At 41.7% G+C, this 21,256-nt stretch overlaps 1 protein-coding gene across 1 annotated transcript in view; it reads right to left on the bottom strand.

The window, feature by feature from the left end:
- DOCK4 (dedicator of cytokinesis 4) overlaps nucleotides 1–21,256 on the bottom strand; it is a 306,106-nt gene that overhangs the window by 232,680 nt on the left and 52,170 nt on the right. The window contains exons 6-8 of the mRNA XM_065401620.1: nucleotides 17,438–17,586; nucleotides 6,009–6,093; nucleotides 440–591 (exon numbers count right to left, since the gene is read on the bottom strand). Of these exons, the coding sequence (XP_065257692.1) occupies nucleotides 440–591; nucleotides 6,009–6,093; nucleotides 17,438–17,586 (386 nt within the window). The remainder of the gene's footprint in view (nucleotides 1–439; nucleotides 592–6,008; nucleotides 6,094–17,437; nucleotides 17,587–21,256) is intronic.

The following is a 21,256-nucleotide window of genomic DNA, read 5'->3' as shown; positions in this document are numbered from 1 at the left end:
CCCTTCCCCAAATCCCTGCCTCTTCCCCCAGCGTACTGCGTTCCCCCTCCTCTTTACCCCGCGAAACAGCTGTTTCGCGGCGCAAGCGCTGGGAGGGACGGGGAACAAGCAGGACGCGGCGGCGCGCTCGCAGAGGAGGTGGAGGCGAGCTGGAGCAGGGTGGTGGGGCAGGGCCACAGGGAGCTGCCGGTGGGTGCTCAGCACCCACTAATTTTTCTCCGTGGGTGCTCCGGAGGTGGAGCACCCACGGAGTCGGCACCTATGGTGTAATGCATCAGAGAACTTTAGAAATCATACTCCCATAGTCAGCATTGCCACACTGTGTAGACAAATCCTAAACGTATCACTAGCTCCATCATGTAAGATGCATGGAACACACTAATCTAAGTCCTTCTGAACAGTGGTTTTGAAATATTTACATGAAAATTGATGTTATTACCTGATTGGTCGATTCTCTTTACTATCGAACAGTGAGAAGATGACTTCCAGTTCCTCTCCCAGATTGGAGCACATCAGACTCTTCATCTGCACAAAAAGATGGTGGCTGCTTGCTGGGATAGGAGTGTCTTTCTTTCGATGACGATGCTCCATCTACATATTAGTATCAACAACAACCACATCTATCAGCACGTTCAAATATTTATAAAAAAGACTAATACATTAAAAATAGCACTAGTTAAAAATTCTAAATGTGGGGGTAATTTCTTAATCCCAAACCCCTCATTTTAGATGTAGCACCTGTTCTGCAATTGTGGGGATGTAAAGTTCCATGAGAGGGTAAGGGTCACGATGGGACACTTGCCTGGCAATAAATCATGGCCTTATGTAAGGCCCCCTGGTGGTTATATAAGATGAGGCCTTATGTAAGGCCCCCAGGTGGTTATATAAGATGAGGCCTTATGTAAGGAACAATTGAACCAATCGGTGTGGGGCTATACATGTGATAAACACATGATTCTCCTTCTTGTCCAATCGGTAGATGTGTAATTATAGCCTAATTGTGTTATGTAATGTTAAGAAAGACTATAAAAGAAAGCTTGTAATAAACAGAGTTGGAGTCAGCTTGAGTTCAGCTTGCAACCACATTGGTCGTGTGCTTTGTCCACGCCCCATGGAGCCCCACAAATGGTGACCCCGACGTGATTCGGCTTGGACATCAAGGCAGCCGATTAAAGCCTAAAAAAGAAAAGGAAGATACTGAAGATGAAAATGAGGAAACTTCCAAAAGCAATAATGCAAAGAGGAAAAAGAAGAAGAAAAAGCATGAGAGGAATAATACAGCTCGGGTGGAAATAAATGGAAATGGTAATCATATGAAGAAGAAAAACAAACACATATAAAGAAACAAAAACGTAAACATGCAGAAGAACCTTACACCAGAACAAAAAGAATGAAATATATAAAAACATCTGCCGCCACAGAAACTGAAAAAAGTGAGGATGCAGCCATGGAAACTAAAGAAATTGGGGATGCAAATAAAGACTGTCCAAATTCTCCTATCACGTATGCAAACACAGCCGACTGAAGTGTTCGGTGAGAAAAGGCGGAGGTGGCAGCCGCAGCAGGAGGTACCGGAGGATACCGGCTCCTGGTCGTCCGAGAGAGACGTTCGTGAGCTCACAGGTGAGCGGCTGCATTCGATGGCAGCCGCGGCAGGAGGTACCGGAGGATACCGGCTCCTGGTCGTCCAAGAGAGGCGTTCGTGAGCTCACGGGTGAGCGGCTGCATTCCATAAAATGGGCTCTGCTTTGTCTGCAGAGGAGGAGACGGTGCATGATTTTTTATTACGCATCGCTGAAAAAAAAAAAAGGGAGAGAAGCTTCCCTCTGACGCGTTGTCCCGTTTGCTGAAATGGGGACAAAGACGCGGGTTTTTTGTTATACCAGCAACTTCAATAGAAAATTTTAATGAAGTGTATCTTGTGACAAATTTAATGGGTGCTGACTTGAATAACTTTGTAAAGTGCCAGAAGCTAACAGATGACCATATACCGTTTCATCCGATGTTTCCACCCTGCGACATGCTTCGAACAATATCCCGGGCGGCTCGGGCCCCCCGGACCCCGTAAGGCGTTGGCACGGACTTATTAGGGAAGCCCATAAGGATGGGGAATTTGCGCCCAAGGCTTATCCAGTAGTGACACCGGACCTGCACTTGTTGTTTGTCACAGCCTAGACACCTGATAATGCTGTACTTCCTTATTTAAGAAAAAGGGGGGAGGTGTGGGGATGTAAAGTTCCATGAGAGGGTAAGGGTCACGATGGGACACTTGCCTGGCAATAAATCATGGCCTTATGTAAAGCCCCCTGGTGGTTATATAAGATGAGGCCTTATGTAAGGCCCCCTGGTGGTTATATAAGATGAGGCCTTATGTAAGGCCCCCTGGTGGTTATATAAGATGAGGCCTTATGTAAGGAACAATTGAACCAATCGGTGTGGGGCTATACATGTGATAAACACATGATTCTCCTTCTTGTCCAATCGGTAGATGTGTAATTATAGCCTAATTGTGTTATGTAATGTTAAGAAAGACTATAAAAGAAAGCTTGTAATAAACAGAGTTGGAGTCAGCTTGAGTTCAGCTTGCAACCACATTGGTCGTGTGCTTTATCCGCTCCGCTTGAGACCCCACATGCAATGAGCCAACTGATTTTCATCTATTTCCCAGATAAGAGGAATAAGGTACTGGCATGACTTAATCAGGGTTACCCACTGGCTCAATTGGGACTGTTGAAATCCATTAACCCCAACCTTCCAGCTCCTTCTTCTAACCACCAGAACCCAAAACCACCTTAGGCAGGTACGTACCCACGCTTTATTTAAAATCTGGTTTAAAGAATTGCTCCTGAAAAAGCTTTAAAATAAACTATACAGTTGCTTTGTAGTTATTATTCTAAAACCGAAAGGTTCACTTCCACATAGTATAATCTGTGCCAGACTGCTCTGTAGGTCAGTTGCTTTTTCCCTTAATAATCTCATTTATCAGTTTATAATTTGACCATTTTAATGGAACCCGGGATCAAAAAAAAAAAAAAAAAAAAATCAAGTAGTACTATTTCTGTCTCTTAGCATTTAAAATTACGTGTTTTTTTTTTAATCAAAATGTGACACTTCCAAAGTACTTAATCCTCAATGTAAGCTAACATCTTTTGCTTTTCTCCTTTTTTTATTTTTAAAATTTACATTGCTTAGCTGCTCACTAATTTTAGTAAGGTTGCCCACGTTAGCAATATCTAATTTTATTTCTTTTATTCTTCTTATCTAATTTAGCTAAACTTATGAAGTAGTCAGCGTTTTTCCACTTAATTGTATTTTTCATTTTTCTTCACTTGATTAATTTCCTTTCCACATAATTAGAAAAATATTTCATATTAAGTGTCCAAATATGATTCTGTAATACTACATACAGTTTTGAACTTTGAGAAAGACTAACCCAGTGTTTTCAACACATAACCCAAATACTTAACTGACACCACAATGAAACAGGTGATCTGTAATGTCAAGTCAAATGATAATCAGAATATATAGTAAAAAAAGAATATTAGCAAATGTAAATATGTCAGCTCACATTTATATGGGCCCAATCTTCTCATTTGTGCTTTATTCTATGGGCCATGTTAATTATTCAAATACATTTGTGTTAACAAGAGTAAAACTTAGTTTAAAAAAAGTTTTTAAACTTAAGCAGATAAGTTCTATATTACTGTAGCAATTTAACATTACTATAGGTCATATCCAAATGCTACTGAAGTCAATTGGAGTCTTTCCATTCACTTCAATGGAGTTTGTATGGATCAGGCCCCTTGAAAAATAATTATAGTTTCCCATAAAATAAAATGGATCATTCTGTGTACAGAGAAGCCAAAAGGAGAGTTGTCTCATACAACTTTATTGACATCCATGTTATTATATTAGCTGAAGAGACCCCACAACCAATATGATTAAGAGTGACAATACTCATACAATGGATATATTATTACAATTCCATTAATCTTTGCATAGCCTAATGCAACTAAGGGCCCAGTTACAGTATTAAAGAAAGTATCTCATATGCTTTTACTCATGGTTAAGCTTTTATGGAACCATTCCAGAACTGTAATGGTTTCACTGATGATATATCAAATCCACATAACATGCAGAGTACGCGCGCGCACACACACACACACACACATATTGTCAGTGGAAAGTTTAACTCAAATGAAAGTAGCTTTCAGAACTACAGATGCATCAAAATAGCCCCAAAGAAATTTCTGATATCAAGACAAATTCCATTATGTTATCAATAGAAATATACTGACCCAGACATTAGAATTTTTTTTTTAATTTTGAACTGTCATAGGACACAGGGGGTGCATAGGGTTTTATAGAGATCCTCTGGGAGTGATATCTACATAACAGTTCACCAAAGGGTGGAATGTGAAATCTCTACCGAGTGCCAATAGCCCACTGGTCATCATGATCATTGTGAAATGTATAAACAGATAATATTTAAGGAGTTATGTATCTATACTAAAAATTATGTTCTTAAGGCCCTGGAATTAAGGTGGTCACCAGGAAGTGACACACCTTGGAAATGTTCCTTTCAGACAGGAGGTAATGGACAACTATCTCCCTGTCTGGACTTTTGTGTATTATATGCGTCACAATGCATACTGCATACGGAGCCAGGGTGGGCTGAGAGATTGCGAAATCTACAAGAGACAAAATTAACAGGAATAAACCAACAGCGAGGGATGGGGTATCCGGTTTATGAATAAAAACAAAGGAATGTGTTTTTTCTTGGAGTGCAAGGGAACACACAGAGTCCTTGGAGGAGACAAACTGACAGAGTGTTTACTCATGAAAACAGGGTCACAGCCAGCCAGGCTATAAAGCACTGCAAGGATTTTGGGTGAGCATTACTCTACAAGACACAAGAGCAAGGGTCAGCACCACCATGTTGTGTGACGGACACTTGACAAAATTACTGGACTTAGTGATGGACATTGGAGGGGCAGCGGGGAGGCTCTGTGCTGAGGCAGGGGGTTTGGGTGGGGGGGGGGTACAGGCTCTGAGCTGGGGGTGCGGGTTCTGGGGTGGGGCCAGAAATGAGGGGTTCAGGGTGCGGGAGAGGGCTCTGGGCTGGAGCAGGGGGGTGGGATGTGTGTGGGGGGGTGAGAGGGCTTCAGCTGGGGGTGCAGGCTCCCAGAAGCAACGCCATGTCCCCCCTCTGGCTCCTATGTAGAGGCACGGCCAGGCAGCTCTGCGCACTGCCCCATCCGCAAGTGCTGCCCCCGCAGCTCCCATTAGCCACAGTTCCTAGCCAATGGGCGGGAGCCACGGAGTCAGCACTCGGGGAGGGGGAACGTAGGCAGCGTGCAGAGCCGCCTGGCCATCCCTCCGTCAGCAACAGCAGGGACGGGGAGCTGCTTGCGGGGACCCGCCCATGAGCGCCCTCCACGGACCTCAAAATTTTTACCGTGGACACTTGTGTCTGTGTACGGACACATTGCTGACCCCTGCACAAGAGTATCTTGTTAATTAAGTCTTAAGTCTAGAATGTAGGTTATGATTTTATTTATTATGTAACCATTTGTTTCCAATATTTCTGTTTGCTACTACTTGAATCTCTAGCTTTGGTAAATAAACTTATACTTTATTTCACTATAAACATATCTAAGTGCTTTGATATGTTTATAACAGGGCAGTGATCTGAAGTGGAACTGGTAAGCTGGCACATACTGCTTCTTTGGAAGCAGTGAATCTGTAAATACTGCAAGTGTCCAATAGACCAGGGGCAGGATGCTCCAGGTACACACTTGGAGGGCTCAAGCGCTGGAGTGTGCCAATTGCTAACCTGTGGAATGACAGCAGGGCCTGCATAGGCCTACAGGGGAGTCCTTGTGTTGCCCATGTCCAGTGGATTTGGGAAGCTGACCCCAGCAGGCACAGACAAGGCTTCCTCATGCTAAGGGTAAGAGGTAGCAAGGGCTCTCAACCCTGGGTGCCCCGGGAAAGAATCTACTTACCAGCCTATAGAGTTCTGTAATACTGATCTCGTCAGGATCCACCATACCATATTCTTTTCTTGGAACCAAGTCTAGCCCCAGTTGCCTGTAAAGGAGAATATGGAAATAATGGAGACACATTCCAGGGCACATGAAAAAATTATATTTAAGGACACTCTTACTTTCCTTATTTGCTTGTGCATATTTTGAACTCATTGTTTCCCCCTATATTAGAATTTTGATGGAAACAGCGTGTCTAATATTATGCATGTTAATTGGTGTCATGCCTGGATTCCAACCGGCCACTAATATTTTTTACGAACCATTTTGTCTAGGTACCTAATTAATTATAAGTTCATTGATAACTTCTCCCTCCCTTTTGCTGTATAACATTTACACTGGGATATGTTCCATCACAGCTTTTAGTATTACATAATATTGTTAATTTATATTTCATGCCTCCAGCCCGACTCTTGTGCAGATAGCACACTTTGAGGTGACTTGTAATGTCCAGTTAGATGGAAACCTAAATAGACAGTAAAAAAAAATAAAAAATCCAGCAGATGTGAAAGCATCAGCTCCTTTTTATATAGACCCAGCTTTATCAACTGCACTTGAATTTCTGGACTTTATTAAATAATGAAGCACACTTGAGTTAACAGAAGTAAAATGTAGCAGAAGCTTATTTTTGTCACTAATGTAAGAAGTTAAGACATTGAATACACACATTGTGCAGATGTGCTGAATTAAGGTAATGACATTTTAAACAGTCAGGACAGCTGCACTTTAAAATATTAAAAAACTCTTGAAAAAGAGAATCTCTTGTGTAAGCAGGAACAGGTGACCATCCAAAGTAAGTCAGGGCTGTGTCCCTCCGATTAGCATAAAATTCTTAGGACACAGTTCTTTAACTATTTTTTGTTATAGGGCTCCTCAAAGATTCTGATAGTTGAAGATGCACCTACAAATTCAGTGATTTACAGCATAGTTGTTGGAGATTTCTGTGTTTAATCAGGACAGAGTCATTGTGGATAGTTCTCTGAAAACATTCACTCAATGTGCAATGGCAGTCAAAAAAGCTAACAGAATGTTGGGAATCATTAAGAAAGGGATAGATAATAAGACCGAAAATATCATATTGCCTCTATATATGGTATGCCCACATCTTGAATACTGTGTGAAGATGTGGTCACCCCATCTCAAAAAAGATATATTGGAATTGGAAAAAGATACAGAGGAGGGCAAAAAAATGATTAGGGGGATGGAACAGCTGCCATATGAGAGAGATGAATAAGACTGGGACATTTCAGTTTGGAAAAGAGATGACTAAGGGGGGATATGATAGAGGTCTAGAAAATCATGACTGGTGAGGAGAAATTAAATAAGGAAGTATTATTTACTCCTTCTCATAACACAAGAATAACGGGTCACCAAATGAAATAAATAGGCAGCATGTTTAAAACAAAAAAAGGAAGTATTTTTTCACACAACGCACAGTCAACCTGTGCAACTCTTTGCCAGAGGATACTGTGAAGGTCAAGACTATAACAGGGTTCAAAAAAGAACTAGATAAATACATGGGATGGGCAGGGATGGTGTGTGTGTGTGTGTGTGTGGAAGGGGGGGTTGTTAGTGCCAATTTGCTCCTCAATCCCCCACTTGGCTCACGCCCATGTGGGCTTTAAGGCACTAGGAGGGGCTAAGCTCCAGCATATCTGGGCACAAGCTCTCTCTCCTCCTTCTCCCAGTCCTCCTCCTCTCTGAGATGGGAAAAGGCAATGTAACATTGACAAATAGCTGACGTGCAGTCTTCTTAGCAGTGTCTAATGGTGGGTCCGTGGTGAAATTTGGGGCTTGATGCAAACATTTTAAAAAACTAATTAAAAAAAAAGAATTTGTCACCCTCGGCTCATGGAAATGGAACACAAGGGAGCGGAAGTAGAGAGAGAGGGGATGATGAGAACAAAAATAAAGGGTGAAAGATAATTGAGTAGGGGAGGGAAGAATTAAAAAATGTTTTGTTTTACAGGTTTTTCACATTTAAAATACTCCTTGACACAAACTGCGTCACACACCACTCAGTTTTTCAGAGTAGCAGCTGTGTTAATCTGTATCCGCAAAAAGAACAGGAGTACTTGTGGCACCTTAGAGACTTACAAATTTATTTGAGCATAAGCTTTCGTGGGCTACAGCCTACTTCATCGGATGCATGTAGTGGAAAACACAGTAGGAAGATATATATATATATATATACACACACACACACACACACACACACACACACAGAACATGAAACAATGGGTGTTACTATACACACTATAAGCTTTTATCAGCAGGGGAGGAAAAAAAATAGAATACCCGAGCAGGGGTATTCTATCTGCTACCCAAGATCCATAAACCTGGAAATCCTGGACGCCCCATCATCTCAGGCATTGGCACCCTGACAGCAGGATTGTCTGGCTATGTAGACTCCCTCCTCAGGCCGTACGCTACCAGCAGTCCTAGCTATCTTCGAGACACCACTGACTTTCTGAGGAAACTACAATCGATTAGTGATCTTCCTGAAAACACCATCCTAGCCACTATGGATGTAGAAGCCCTCTACACCAACATTCCACACAAAGATGGACTACAAGCCGTCAGGAACAGTATCCCCGATAATGTCACGGCAAACCTGGTGGCTGAACTTTGTAACTTTGTCCTCACCCATAACTATTTCACATTTGGGGACAATGTGTACCTTCAAATCAGCGGCACTGCTATGGGTACCTGCATGGCCCCACAGTATGCCAACATTTTTATGGCTGACTTAGAACAACGCTTCCTCAGCTCTCTCCCCTAACGCCCCTACTCTACTTGCGCTACATTGATGACATCTTCATCATCTGGCCCCATGGAAAAGAAGCCCTTGAGGAATTCCATCATGATTTCCACAATTTCCACCCCACCATCAACCTCAGCCTGGACCAGTCCACACAAGAGATCCACTTCCTGGACACTACAGTACTAATAAACGATGGCCACATAAACACCACCCTATACCGGAAACCTACTGACCGCTATACTTACCTACATGCCTCCAGCTTTCATCCAGACCACACCACTCGATCCATTGTCTACAGCCAAGCTCTACGATACAATCGCATTTGCTCCAACCCCTCAGACAGAGACAAACACCTACAAGATCTCTATCAAGCGTTCTTACAACTACAATACCCACCTGCTGAAGTGAAAAAACAGATTGACAGAGCCAGACGAGTACCCAGAAGTCACCTACTACAGGACAGGCCCAACAAAGAAAGGAACAGAACGCCACTAGCCATCCCCTTCAGACCCCAACTAAAACCTCTCCAGCGCATCAAGGTTCTACAACCTATCCTGAAGGACGATGTATCACTCTCGCAGATCTTGGGAGACAGGCCAGTCCTTGCTTACAGACAGCCCCCAAACCTGAAGCAAATACTCACCAGCAACCACACACCACACAACAAAAACACTAACCCAGGAACCTATCCTTGCAACAAAGCCCGTTACCAACTCTGTCCATATATCTATTCAGGAGATACCATCATAGGACCTAATCACATCAGCCACACTATCAGAAGCTTGTTCACCTGCACATCTACCAATGTGATATATGCCATCTTGTGCCAGCAATGCCCCTCTGCCATGTACATTGGCCAAACCGGACAGTCTCTACATAAAAGAATAAATGGACACAAATCAGACGTCAAGAATTATAACATTCAAAAACCAGTTGGAGAACACTTCAGTCTCCCTGGCCACTCGATTACAGACCTAAAAGTCACAATATTACAACAAAAAAACCTTCAAAAACAGACTCCAACGAGAGATTGCTGAATTGGAATTAATTTGCAAATTGGACACCATTAAATTAGGCTTGAACAAAGACTGGGAGTGGATGGGCCATTACACAAAGTAAAACTATTTCCCCATGCTTATTTCCCCCCGCCCCCCACAGTTCCTCATATCTCCTTGTCAATTGCTGTAAATGGGTCATTTTCATTATCACTACAAACAGGGTTTTTTTTCCCCCTCCCCGCTGATAAAAGCTCACCTTAACTGATCACTCTCCTTATAGTGTGTATAGTAACACCCATTGTTTCATGTTCTCTGTGTATATATATATCTTCCTACTGTATTTTCCGATGAAGTAGGCTGTAGCCCACGAAAGCTTATGCTCAAATAAATTTGTTAGTCTCTAAGGTGCCACAAGTATTCCTGTTCTTCTCACTCAGTTTTTGTAATTTCTGTTCTGCTGTCACCCACACGGTGCATCCTGTCACATTTCAGTCTGGAACCCCGTCCAGGCCAATCTCCTTGTGTATTATGATCACTGTGGAAGGGCCCAGCCTACTAGTACACACTGTCACTTTCTGTCAGGAGTAAGGCCCTGCAGCTGCGCCTGCTCAGTATTCCTGAAACCCTAACAAGCCGGCTAGCCTGCCTGATGGACTGCCCTGCCTGAGTGGCTGAGGAAGCTAGCAGGCCAGTTTTTAAGCCCAGCTGCAGCAGTAACTTGCTGGCTGCTCAACACCCACGTCCATGGATTCTCTGCCTTCCTGTGCTCGTCTCTCTCTAAGCTCTGCTCCTGATAGTCTCCTCCACGGCTACAGTCTAGACCCTGCCCTGCACCCAGCCTTGTTCACATCCTGTCCCAGTCTTCCTGCTGCCTCAGAATCACCCCTCTCTTGCTTTCCCTGACTCCTGGTAATCCAGTTCTGACCTTTGGCTCTGATTCCTGGCTCTTACTCTGTCTCGACCCTTGGCTCTGGCATTTGGACTCTGACTTTGGTTCTGATGTTCAGCCCTGGTTCCTGGTTTTGATCCTGTTTTGCCCCTTGACTCCGGCAGCCAAACTCTGACTACTAGGCTTGACCGCCTACAAATCAGTCCCCTGACATTTTCTTTCACAGCTAGGGTACTTTCAAAGTATCCAGCGCTGGCTCTGTTGGGAATAACAACAATTTTCGTGTGCACTGTGGAAAACTGAAAATAAAATAATTTATATAACAAACACTTTTGCTCATTTCTTTTTTCAAGTTCATGAAAGAAAACATACACATATTCACTCTCCAAAGCAGGTGGTTTCCTTAAGAATAATATCCACTGGAAGATGTTTTAGAGTACACATCATGTCAGACAACAGAGCAGAAAGTACTAAAATCTGCACCAGAGTTCTGTTACCCTTACAGAGGAAAAAAATAGCAATGAAAGGTTGTGGCACACCCAGGGTATCACCAACGTTTTTTTGACTAACTAATGGGAGTTCATATTCTGCTACATTTTAAAAATTTGTTTATATGTGGCAAGAAAAAAAAAATCACTGTTTTACCAGAACATTGGTATCTACTAGCAAAAGATGTACAGTCAAAAGGATTCTCAATCTATCTGAAGCAAGATATAATCATATACAGTGGCTGTACTTAAAAGATTACTCCAGTTTGTAAGATATTCCCTGTACTTAAAATGAGAAATGTTAATATCTCTTAAACCACAGAAATGTTTTAATTGTGACCACTGTGTGAAGTTTTTCATTGTATTTGTGTGCTAACTATTAAGTAGATCCAGTGTTGCTATACAAAATGTTGCCTGGTTAAGTTTTCTGTGGACTTATTAGTTTATATTAAATGTTTTTTAAAAACAAAAAAAATAAACACTATTTTACACAACTTTTTTATCATTCTCAATATTTTTATACTTCTATTTAAGGTCTTAAACTACACGTTAATCTGGCATTTAAAGAAAACTAAAAAGCATAATTCATCCTACCCTTACACTCAATGGGAATTTAACTTCTCACATATTGCAATATTAAGTAATCAATAAACTCTAAGGCATAAGAGAGATCTTATCAAGACTGAAATGGCTGCAAAGTTCAATTATGAAAGTTGAAGGCGCCCTTATGGAAGGAAGGCAAGATTCACTTACATTTAAAAGGTTTGGAAGATTATCAAAAACAAATGAAGTATTGTCAAGTGAAATGGAATTCAGAGTTCTTTCTCCATCACCCATTACAATATAGATGTGAAGCACTACCCTTGTGGGTAAGAAAAAGGGTGCGGGGGACAAACACAGTCACTTATGTCCACTCAGCCCCACACAAAGGGTTTCTGTCATTAATGGGAATTACATACACACATCACTGAAATACAAAACCATGGGTTCAGTCAGGCTTATTATGGAGGCCACAGAGGGCACATCTACACAGGGATAAAAAGCCCACGACTGGCCTGGGTAAGCTGGCTCGGGCCCTGGGGCTGAAAAATTGCTGTGTAGACATTTGGGTTCGAGCTGGAGCCTGAGCTCTGGGACCCTGCCAGGTTGGAGCCTGAATGTCTACACAGCAATTTTTAGCCCCACAGCCCCAACCCCACAAGCCTGAGTCTGCTGACCTGGCTAGCCGTGGCCATACCGCAGGTCTTTTATCCTTGTGTAGGTGTAGCCAGTGTATTGGTCAGCAGGATTTGGAACACCTGTTCTGCAGGTATAGCAGAGCAGGCCTACTGATATGAAGTGAAGGGGAGGTGAAGCGATGCTACAGCCCTACTCTCAATCTTGTCTCCTCTGAGGCTGGTGCTTCCCATGGTTGGTATAGCTGGTCCCTGACTTGTTCTCCCCGAAACCTGCATCCAAATTATAAATCTGCCTCTGAATGTGTGTGCTGGGTCCTTGCCCTCACAATGAACCCTCTGTTGGCCGAGCCTTAATTTTCCCTAAGTATCCAAGCTAATAAATCAAACTTTTTAGTTTTCAAATAGAGATAATGGTTCTAAAGAGGCTAAATATGAAAAGAAAGAAGGTAGGTGTAACCAGAAGGCTGAAGTTCTGATAATGGAATATGGAGCTTTAGACTTTTAAGTCACTGGTTCAAATCTAGTCCAGGTTTGGTAGTTTGTCCAGTTTTCAGTGAACAGATGTTCCCATTACAAAACTCACTATCACAATTGACACCCATGTTGGCATTCTCAGCAGTGGCATCAAGAACTGCATAGACATGGATGCTGATCATTGCCCTCTTTTTTCCTTTCTATCTCCATATGTGCCTTGTTGGGGCAGAAAATGAGTGGGAGAAAGAACATAACTCTGTAGGGTATGCTAGATTGGTAAATAAAGGAATCTACAGCTATAGAGTGTATTGTAGCTATAAGCTTCAAAGGAGTTGATTATTTTTATGCCTAGTAAAAACATTTGCACTATGCAAGTTAGAGTGACCTAACTGTTCAAATCACATACTGTATGTCAAAGTGCAAGCTGATCTCTTGAAAAGGTCAAGAAGAACTTCCCAACTATACATGTATAGCACTGTATAACTATGTAGGTACATAACTGAGAAGGCTTCCTATAGAACATGGTACAGACCACTGCCAGACATAGGACACTGTGACCATAGGAGCCCATTTATGCCAATTAGCAAAGGGCACACCCAACTACACTGTTGTCAGAATAACTAGCCAATCAGTGTTTTGTAAGGTATCATACGAAAACTGGTGACATGCTGGTGACCTCCTGAGGTCTCTTCCAACCCTAATCTTCTATGGTCATGAATATCATTGTGATTGTATGTATGGGTTGTGTATAAAGAGGTGTGTGTGTTAGAAATATGTTCTGAAAATATCTTTTGGAGGCGGTGATAAAACAAGCCTGCCCTAGACAAAGGAATGTGGATTTACCTGTCTGCATGTATCAAGCTAACAGGCGGATGAGAAAACAGCATGGCTTGATTACAAGTAAAGGGCAATGAAAGTACATTTGCATCTAAGATAAACAAAGTGATCAAGACAATCAAGAAAGCAAGCTGACCAGATGACGAAGAAGAGGGGTGGAGCTTGCACCCCAAAGAATTCGCAGCAGGGGAGAGGGACTTTGTCTGGGTTTACTTTTTAAAGAATACATTTCAAAGGTTTTCCAGACTGTAAAAAGAAAGAAAGGGAACTCCTTTTTTATCCATCACTTAGGGGACAAAGGGATCAGCACCCTCTGAGTCTGTCAACGGTGGATCCACCTGCCTGTGGGGCTGGAAATGGCAGAAGCTTGATGTGATATTCCTGTGGGAATTCTGTGCCACTGCACAATGCAGAATTTTTCAGAAATTAACATTGTGCACGCAGAATTTCCTTTCCCCCACAGAAATGGGCTGCAGTACTACTGGCCACCATTAGGGGCCAGTGGACTTGGCAGAGCCCAACTTGCACATAGAAGACACTGCTGGGGGGAGGGGGAGGGGGAGGGACGAGAAGGTTCCTGGCAGCTGCAATTCCCAGCATGCCCTGAGGGAAGGAGACGATGGTGCGCAGAAAACTCCGTGCAAGCCTGGGACAGAGCATTAGGCTATTTCTCCCTCTGCATCCCTGGGCTCTGGGAGGGAGGGAGGCTGAGTGTCTGGGTAGGGGGGGGGTGTAGCTGGGCTCTGGGTGGGGAAGGGGTGGGGGTATCTGGGCCGGGGGGACCCGTGGCTGAGCTCTGGGGGGGAATGAGGGGTGGGTATCTGGGCTGGGGAGCCCACACATTTGGACTCTGGGGAGAAGGGGTTTGGGTTTATTGGTTGGAGAGGCTCTGCAGGTGGTCTCTGGGGGGGAGGGGTTGTGGGTGTCTGGCCCCCAGCTGGGCTCTGGGGTTAGGGGGGGGAAAGGGGGTAGAGAAACAGCAACTGGGTTATCATAGGGATTTCTTTAACTCTCTATTCCTGGGGGAATCTTTGTGCGTGTCTGTATTGTTACAGACATACTTGCTGACAGGTATTTTGACATAAATTACCAAAATAATAGAAACTGGCATGATTATGTAGTGTTATTTTGACAAATAACTTTTGCAGAATTTTAAAATATTGAGCACAGAATTTTAAATTTTTTTGGCACCGTTTTTAGTTTTTAATTTTTTTGGTGCAGAATGCCCCCCAAGTGTGGCTAGACTAACAGGCTGGTGTGTGCACTCTCTCTTTAGAGGAAGCAAACTTGGTAATTTCTATGAGTGACAAGTGACAGGGGCTGGATGTTACAGACATGTTTCCTTGCAAGGCAAGGTGAAGACTGGCAGAGTCTTGAGTTTGCTGGTGAGGCAGAGAGACTGGTATGGTAAGGAGCTGACACACCATTAGCTTGAGAAATAGAAGGGGAAGTGGATAAGATGGAATATAGACAGGTAAAGAAGAGTAACAGGAAATTATGTCAATGGGGGGAAAAAATCTAGTAATAACCAATAATTTACTTAGGAATGATCTGGCAAGGTACTGAGCTGGCTTCAATGATTGTTGAGGGCACTCAGCACTTCTCTGTGCTTGGCAGGACTGAGCTCCTTATGGACAAGGATGCTCCTTTTCCCTTTTTATTTCTCCCCCGCCCCCACCTCTTCAATTCACCCAAAAACTAATGAAATTAGTAACCCAAGTAAAAAGAATCTCTCTTCATAAAGACTAGCTGCTGCTGATTTCCTCCCTCTGCAGATGGCATCTGTTTCTATAATTCATCTGCTTACTCTATCAAAGCCAGCAGTAATACTTAAGTAGTTATGAAAATCTGTAAAGTGTACAATATCCTCCTTTGATTTAGTAATAAACTAAATACCACTCTTAAGTATTTCTAAGATGCTTATCACCTTGGTTTCTAAGCAATGGGTGGGCATTTACCGGTGTAAAAGGAAGGTAGAAAATTACAAAAGAAGATTCCACCTGCAAATCAGGATTCATTTTCCCTTCCTTACTCCTTCTCCCCAATTCTGTTAATTATTTTCTCTGTTTTGCCCCTTTTACTGTATTTTTAATTCATCTTTCAAATCCCTTATCCTGAGAAGTATCACCTGTGTACTTTATCTCCTTTCAAATTCTCCAAAGTATGAATCTGATCTTAATCCACTGTAGTCATTGGAAAAACTCCCATTGACTTCAAAGGGTTTTGGAGCAGGCTTTATGTTCTCACATAATAATTACAAGTCAGACCATACTCATTTCTCACGGTTCACAAAAAGAACAAACATAATGGCAGAAAAGCTGTCCAATGACCAGTGAAGTTTATAGAGGAAATTGACTCACCGCTTCAGAAACTAGTGGCCAATTTTCAGAGGTGCTGAGGAGTCACGGCTCCTGTTGACTTTAACAGGAGTACATGTGGCTCAGCACGTCTAAAAAACCAGGCTAGAAAGTCCTTGTAATTAAGACAGCAAAAGGCGAGTAATGTATGACAGGTCAGCTGCAGGTTAATCTCAGTGCAGTCTGTCCTCTCCCCTCTCCTGCACAATCTCAACTTTTCAAAATCATGCTGCAAAGCTAGAGGCAAAAGCTAGATACATATACAGATGTCATCACTCTAGGAGTACACTTCATTTCCTGGCATCTGTACTATTCAGCTGCCAAACATGGCCCAAGCCAGGAGACAACAGTTGGCACCTCTCTAGAAAAGAGTCACAAAAGCCTTATGCCCCATTGCCAGCTACAAGAACAGGGTATCAAGTAAGTCTTGATTTTCAATGCAAGCGCCAATGTGCTTTTAATCTGTGCTGCTGTTTTCAAAAGTAATATTGAGTCGAGAGTAGCCTATTGTGTTTATTTTTCCTACGTGCAGCGTGTCTGGAATAGAGATGAGCTTGTTGGCCTTTCAAACTGTGCAAGATAGTGTCAAGATCAGCATGAACTGTATCTGGAAAAGTTAAAACCACATTCAACATCAAAACTTTAAGCTATTAATTTTTTATTTCTAGAATTCATGATGTTGTTATGCAGTTAGTAACAGTGAAGTGAAAGCCTTTGATATGGTATGAGTTTAGCTAAATACAAAGGCAGAAAAATACTTGTTTGCTATCAAAACAGTGACAGTGTATATGATTTACTTAGCGCTCCTAAATAAATATTCAGATAAAAGCAAAATGCAGGCATCTGATGGGTTTTCTTTAATAATTTTTGTTTGTTTCTTATTATATCTTGAAGCCTCCCAGGTAAAAACTGATCCATGACAGAATCAAAGTAAAAATCTTGGACCAAAACCTCAGCTGCCATCAATCAGCATATGTTGATTTGTACCATCTGAGAATATGGCCTTGCATGTATTGATAAGGTGTTAAAAAGGCAGTCACCTCTCACCTCAAGGTCCCTGCTAGCCCTATATTTCTAGGATTGCTAGGTAAGTGCCAACATGAAGCAAATATTTGTTGGGTTTTTTTGTTTTATTTTTGTTTTGTGTTTTTTTTTTAAATAAAGTGAAGCTATGAATCATTTATTTCAAAGTGTAAAATGTGCTAGTTCAAATCCACCCCCTCTTACAGAAGAGAACTGATGGGAGGGGAAGAGTCCTCAGAAAATGCTGACACCAGACTCAGCATTTCTGCCATACACCAGTTCCTTATTTTAACACGTTACCATGAGCATACAATTGTGGCACAGTGATTCATTTATTATAACTGGGTTACCATAACTGCTTCTATTATTAACTCTTACTCACTCATTGCCCCAATCCAGGCGAGCAGTGATATGCCGTTTTACATCCTTCATCCGGTCATGGGTGAGATGGCCAACAAGCACCTGCCTTCTCAGGTCCAGGATTTCATTCATTATGTGCCATAGTCGATGAAAAAGATCCCCTTCATTTCTCTGTCAGATACACAAACAACAGTTATGTATACACCAACTGAGGAGGTCAACAATGCGAACAGGTACATTGTGAGGGGGGGACAAAAGCTCTTCTAGGACCCTCCCTAACTTCTCCCTCTGTGCTTCATTCCCTCTTTGCCCCATCATACTGTGATCCTCCCTCAAAGAACAGGTGAGGAGGGTGGAAACAAATCCATTCAGAGACTCAACATCACTTCAAGCACAAGCTAGTTGGGTTCACTAAAGGCTACTCTTGAACCACTGCCTCCATAGCCTTCGCTACTTCTTGACAGCCTGAGGAGCAAGGAATCCGTTTCAGTCCTTATTTAGACATGCCTGATTACTGGTAGTGTATATCATGGGTCAACTGCAAATAGCTATAAGCACATGTTTTGAAATCTTTCCTGACAGGCACCTTCTGCTTAACTTGACTCTCAAACAGGGGGAATTATGTGAATTGCCTTATGACTTCTTCACCCCACACTTTCCCACCTTAGTTATACAATGGTTAAGGGTATATTTCATTTCCCATAAAAACCAAGGACAGCAACAGTCCACTTCCCTCACCAGTTCCAACTCTCATTAATTAACATCATCATATTTTTATATTGTCTGAGAACCTTATTTTGAGGAAGTGCTTTGAATCCTTAAGATCTGATGATGTAACATACAAAGTTTTGAAAAACATTGTGTTCAGAGCTAGTTCTTTTTATCCTGGCACAGTATCTCCTCTTCCTCTTTTCCTTGTTACTATGAACAGCTGCATAAAAACAGGAACATCAGCTGCCCCTGCTGCACAATCCCCATGAGAAGTCAAAATCCTCTGTCACATCATTACCTTGTATCTGTAACTTCTGTACCCGAGAACCCGCCCCCCCAACTGCTTTGTTTTGTCCTCCTTATTTATTTCATTTTCATTTACAGTATAAATTCTTTGAAGCAGGCACCTAGCCCACTTTTGGTGCCAAATAATCATAATTAGTTGCTATGAAGAAGATTAAGCAACAGGATCATATGAACTTCTTAGCAACACAGGTCTTGATACTCATTCACAGGTCCCTTAAAACAGAAACAAACCAGAATATCTAGAAGACACAGAACTGCTTCCAGATGGAAAACTCTGAAAAACATTCTATCAGGCACCAGTGGGTCAATATTCCTTTTAGTAAGTGTTAGCAGGAGCAGGCCCTAATTTTGTTGAAGAAATATACTTTTTCAAATAGCTGAACTCCAATATGAAATATAGGCTATGCCTCTGACAATGGACACCACCACGGGACACAAAATGTGACCTTCCTCACAATTATTTTAGTCTGATGTTCAATATCTTCCAAGCTCTATAAATATTTTGGATATTTTATAATTATCTGCATTACGGTTATGCCTAGCGGCCTTGATCATGGATCAGGACTCATTATGCTAGGTGCCGTACAGAGACAGATCAAAAATATGGTCCCTGACCCAAAGAACTTCTTGTTTTTCCAATTGTCACTATTGCTGAGAAATTAAAATATCCAAAATATTAACCAAATCTATGCTTTACAGCTGCATTTTGATACAAAAGGTATCCTAGTATTATTGAATACGTTGATGTACTAAAATGTTTTTGCCTACAAAATTATAAACTTAAGGAGGGATTTTTTTGTTTTGGTTTTGGGGCAGGAGACGAGGGAGGATTAACAAAGCCCCTAGAGATGTATTAATTTCACTTTTATTAGAAACGTAGTGCAGAAAAATCCATGATGGAAAAATAAAAGTTAGCAGAGAAAAAGATTCTCATGAGTTAAAATAATGAAGAACAGTTCTAAGCACCTAAATAAGTAAGTACATTTAAAATAATTGTATTTACAGATGATTCGGTTTTATATCAATTCAACTAATCATATATGGTATGAAATTAGAGCCCACATATCTTACTACAAAAAGGAGTAGATTCCACATCCCTGTCATATTAAATATGTACAGGAGCCTTATTTAATGAGATCTCTTTGCTTGACTCGCATTAAATAATGAAGCACTGAAACCTATCTCAAATTAAGAAGTAGTGCATACAATTTCATTACAGCTTCACTGTCAAATTTAATTGCTATTGTGTTACCTGAAAAGCAAGAGAATCCCAAAGGGAGACAGACATGCTTTTATAGAGTCCTGTACAAGATGAAAACACACCAGACAGATTAGCAATTGCACCCAATCTGAGGCTGAAAAATAAAATGTAGTGCCATCAGTTTAAAAATGTGGCAGACCAGCTGCTTCTATAGCACCCTGCCTTGCATGAGCTCTGTTGACACTACCCAGGCCTGTTGTTTTATGGACCATAGAGAACCATCCTGCACTACTGACAGCAAGATGGAAAATGACTAATTTCTGAGTTTATAATTCTAACTTTACTCTTCTGACAAACAAATCCTTGCAGTCACTTTTGGATCTTTAAAAAAGTTTCATTTCTACTTAATGACAAAACAAAACAAAAAAGGCAACTTTGAACTCTCCTGCTGCTCAAATATTCTTAAATCAAGACAAAAATGAAGGTTATTTACCTATAACCAGAGTTCTTTGAGATGAGCCTTTACATATTCACACTTGTGGGATCAAGGTGCCTGTGATGCGAGCTTCCAGAACGTTCTGGAAAACATTGTTCACTGGGGCCACTTGCCCCTCCCTCTCCCTTCCATCTTGGAAGGTTCTGATGGTATAAAAGGGGGAATGGTCCTGACCACCCCTCAGTTCCTCCCACTAATTCAAGAATTCCTAACGTGAGACTCTGAAGAAGTGGGGAAATGGGGTGGGGAATGTAAATATGCAGAGGCTCATCTGGAAGAAAACTGGGTACAAGTAAATAACACTGGTCTACAATTTTTGAGAAGTCGTCTGCTTCAGAGATAAAATGTGCTATTTATTATGTATTTTGATGTGCTGAATTCAAATATGACAATTAAAACAACTGATTGGCTACTGTTTCTAAGATATTTAAGTTTTTACATTTTATGTCTATGTATATTGTGTAGATAGTAGAGTTTTAATCATACATTGTAAACCTAGGTCTTTTCATGTGTTTATGGTTGCTTTACATGATAATATTTCACCTGTCCTGTTTATGTAACACTTTAAAAATCAGCAAAAGGGTTATATAAATAAAATTTATTATGAAACAAAAGGCAAAAAACTATTCTGTACATAGTTTAGTCCTATTCAGTGTCTACTCGGCGCTTCTTGGCTTGTCTCTTGTATTCTTTAAATGGAGCATCTCTTGTCACTGTCCAGCAATAGTCTGCAAGCATTGATGGGCTCCATTTGCCCTGATAGCGTTTCTCCATTGTTGCAATGTCCTGGCGAAATCGCTCGCCGTGCTCGTCGCTCACTGCTCCGCAGTTCGGTGGAAAAAAATCTAGAGGAGAGTGCAAAAAATGTATCTTTAGTGACATGTTGCAACCAAGGCTTTTGTATGCCTTGAGGAGGTTTTCCACCAACAACCTGTAGTTGTCTACCTTGTTGTTTCCGAGAAAATTTATTGCCACTAACTGGAAGGCTTTCCATGCCGTCTTTTCCTTGCCACGCAGTGCATGGTCAAATGCACCATCTCGAAGAAGTTCACGAATCTGAGGACCAACAAAGACACCTTCCTTTATCTTAGCTTCACTTAACCTTGGAAATTTTCCACGGAGGTACT

Source organism: Emys orbicularis, chromosome 1, assembly GCF_028017835.1.
Source record: "Emys orbicularis isolate rEmyOrb1 chromosome 1, rEmyOrb1.hap1, whole genome shotgun sequence".
Taxonomy (NCBI): domain Eukaryota; kingdom Metazoa; phylum Chordata; order Testudines; family Emydidae; genus Emys; species Emys orbicularis.
This window is presented reverse-complemented; position numbering and strand designations above follow the sequence as displayed.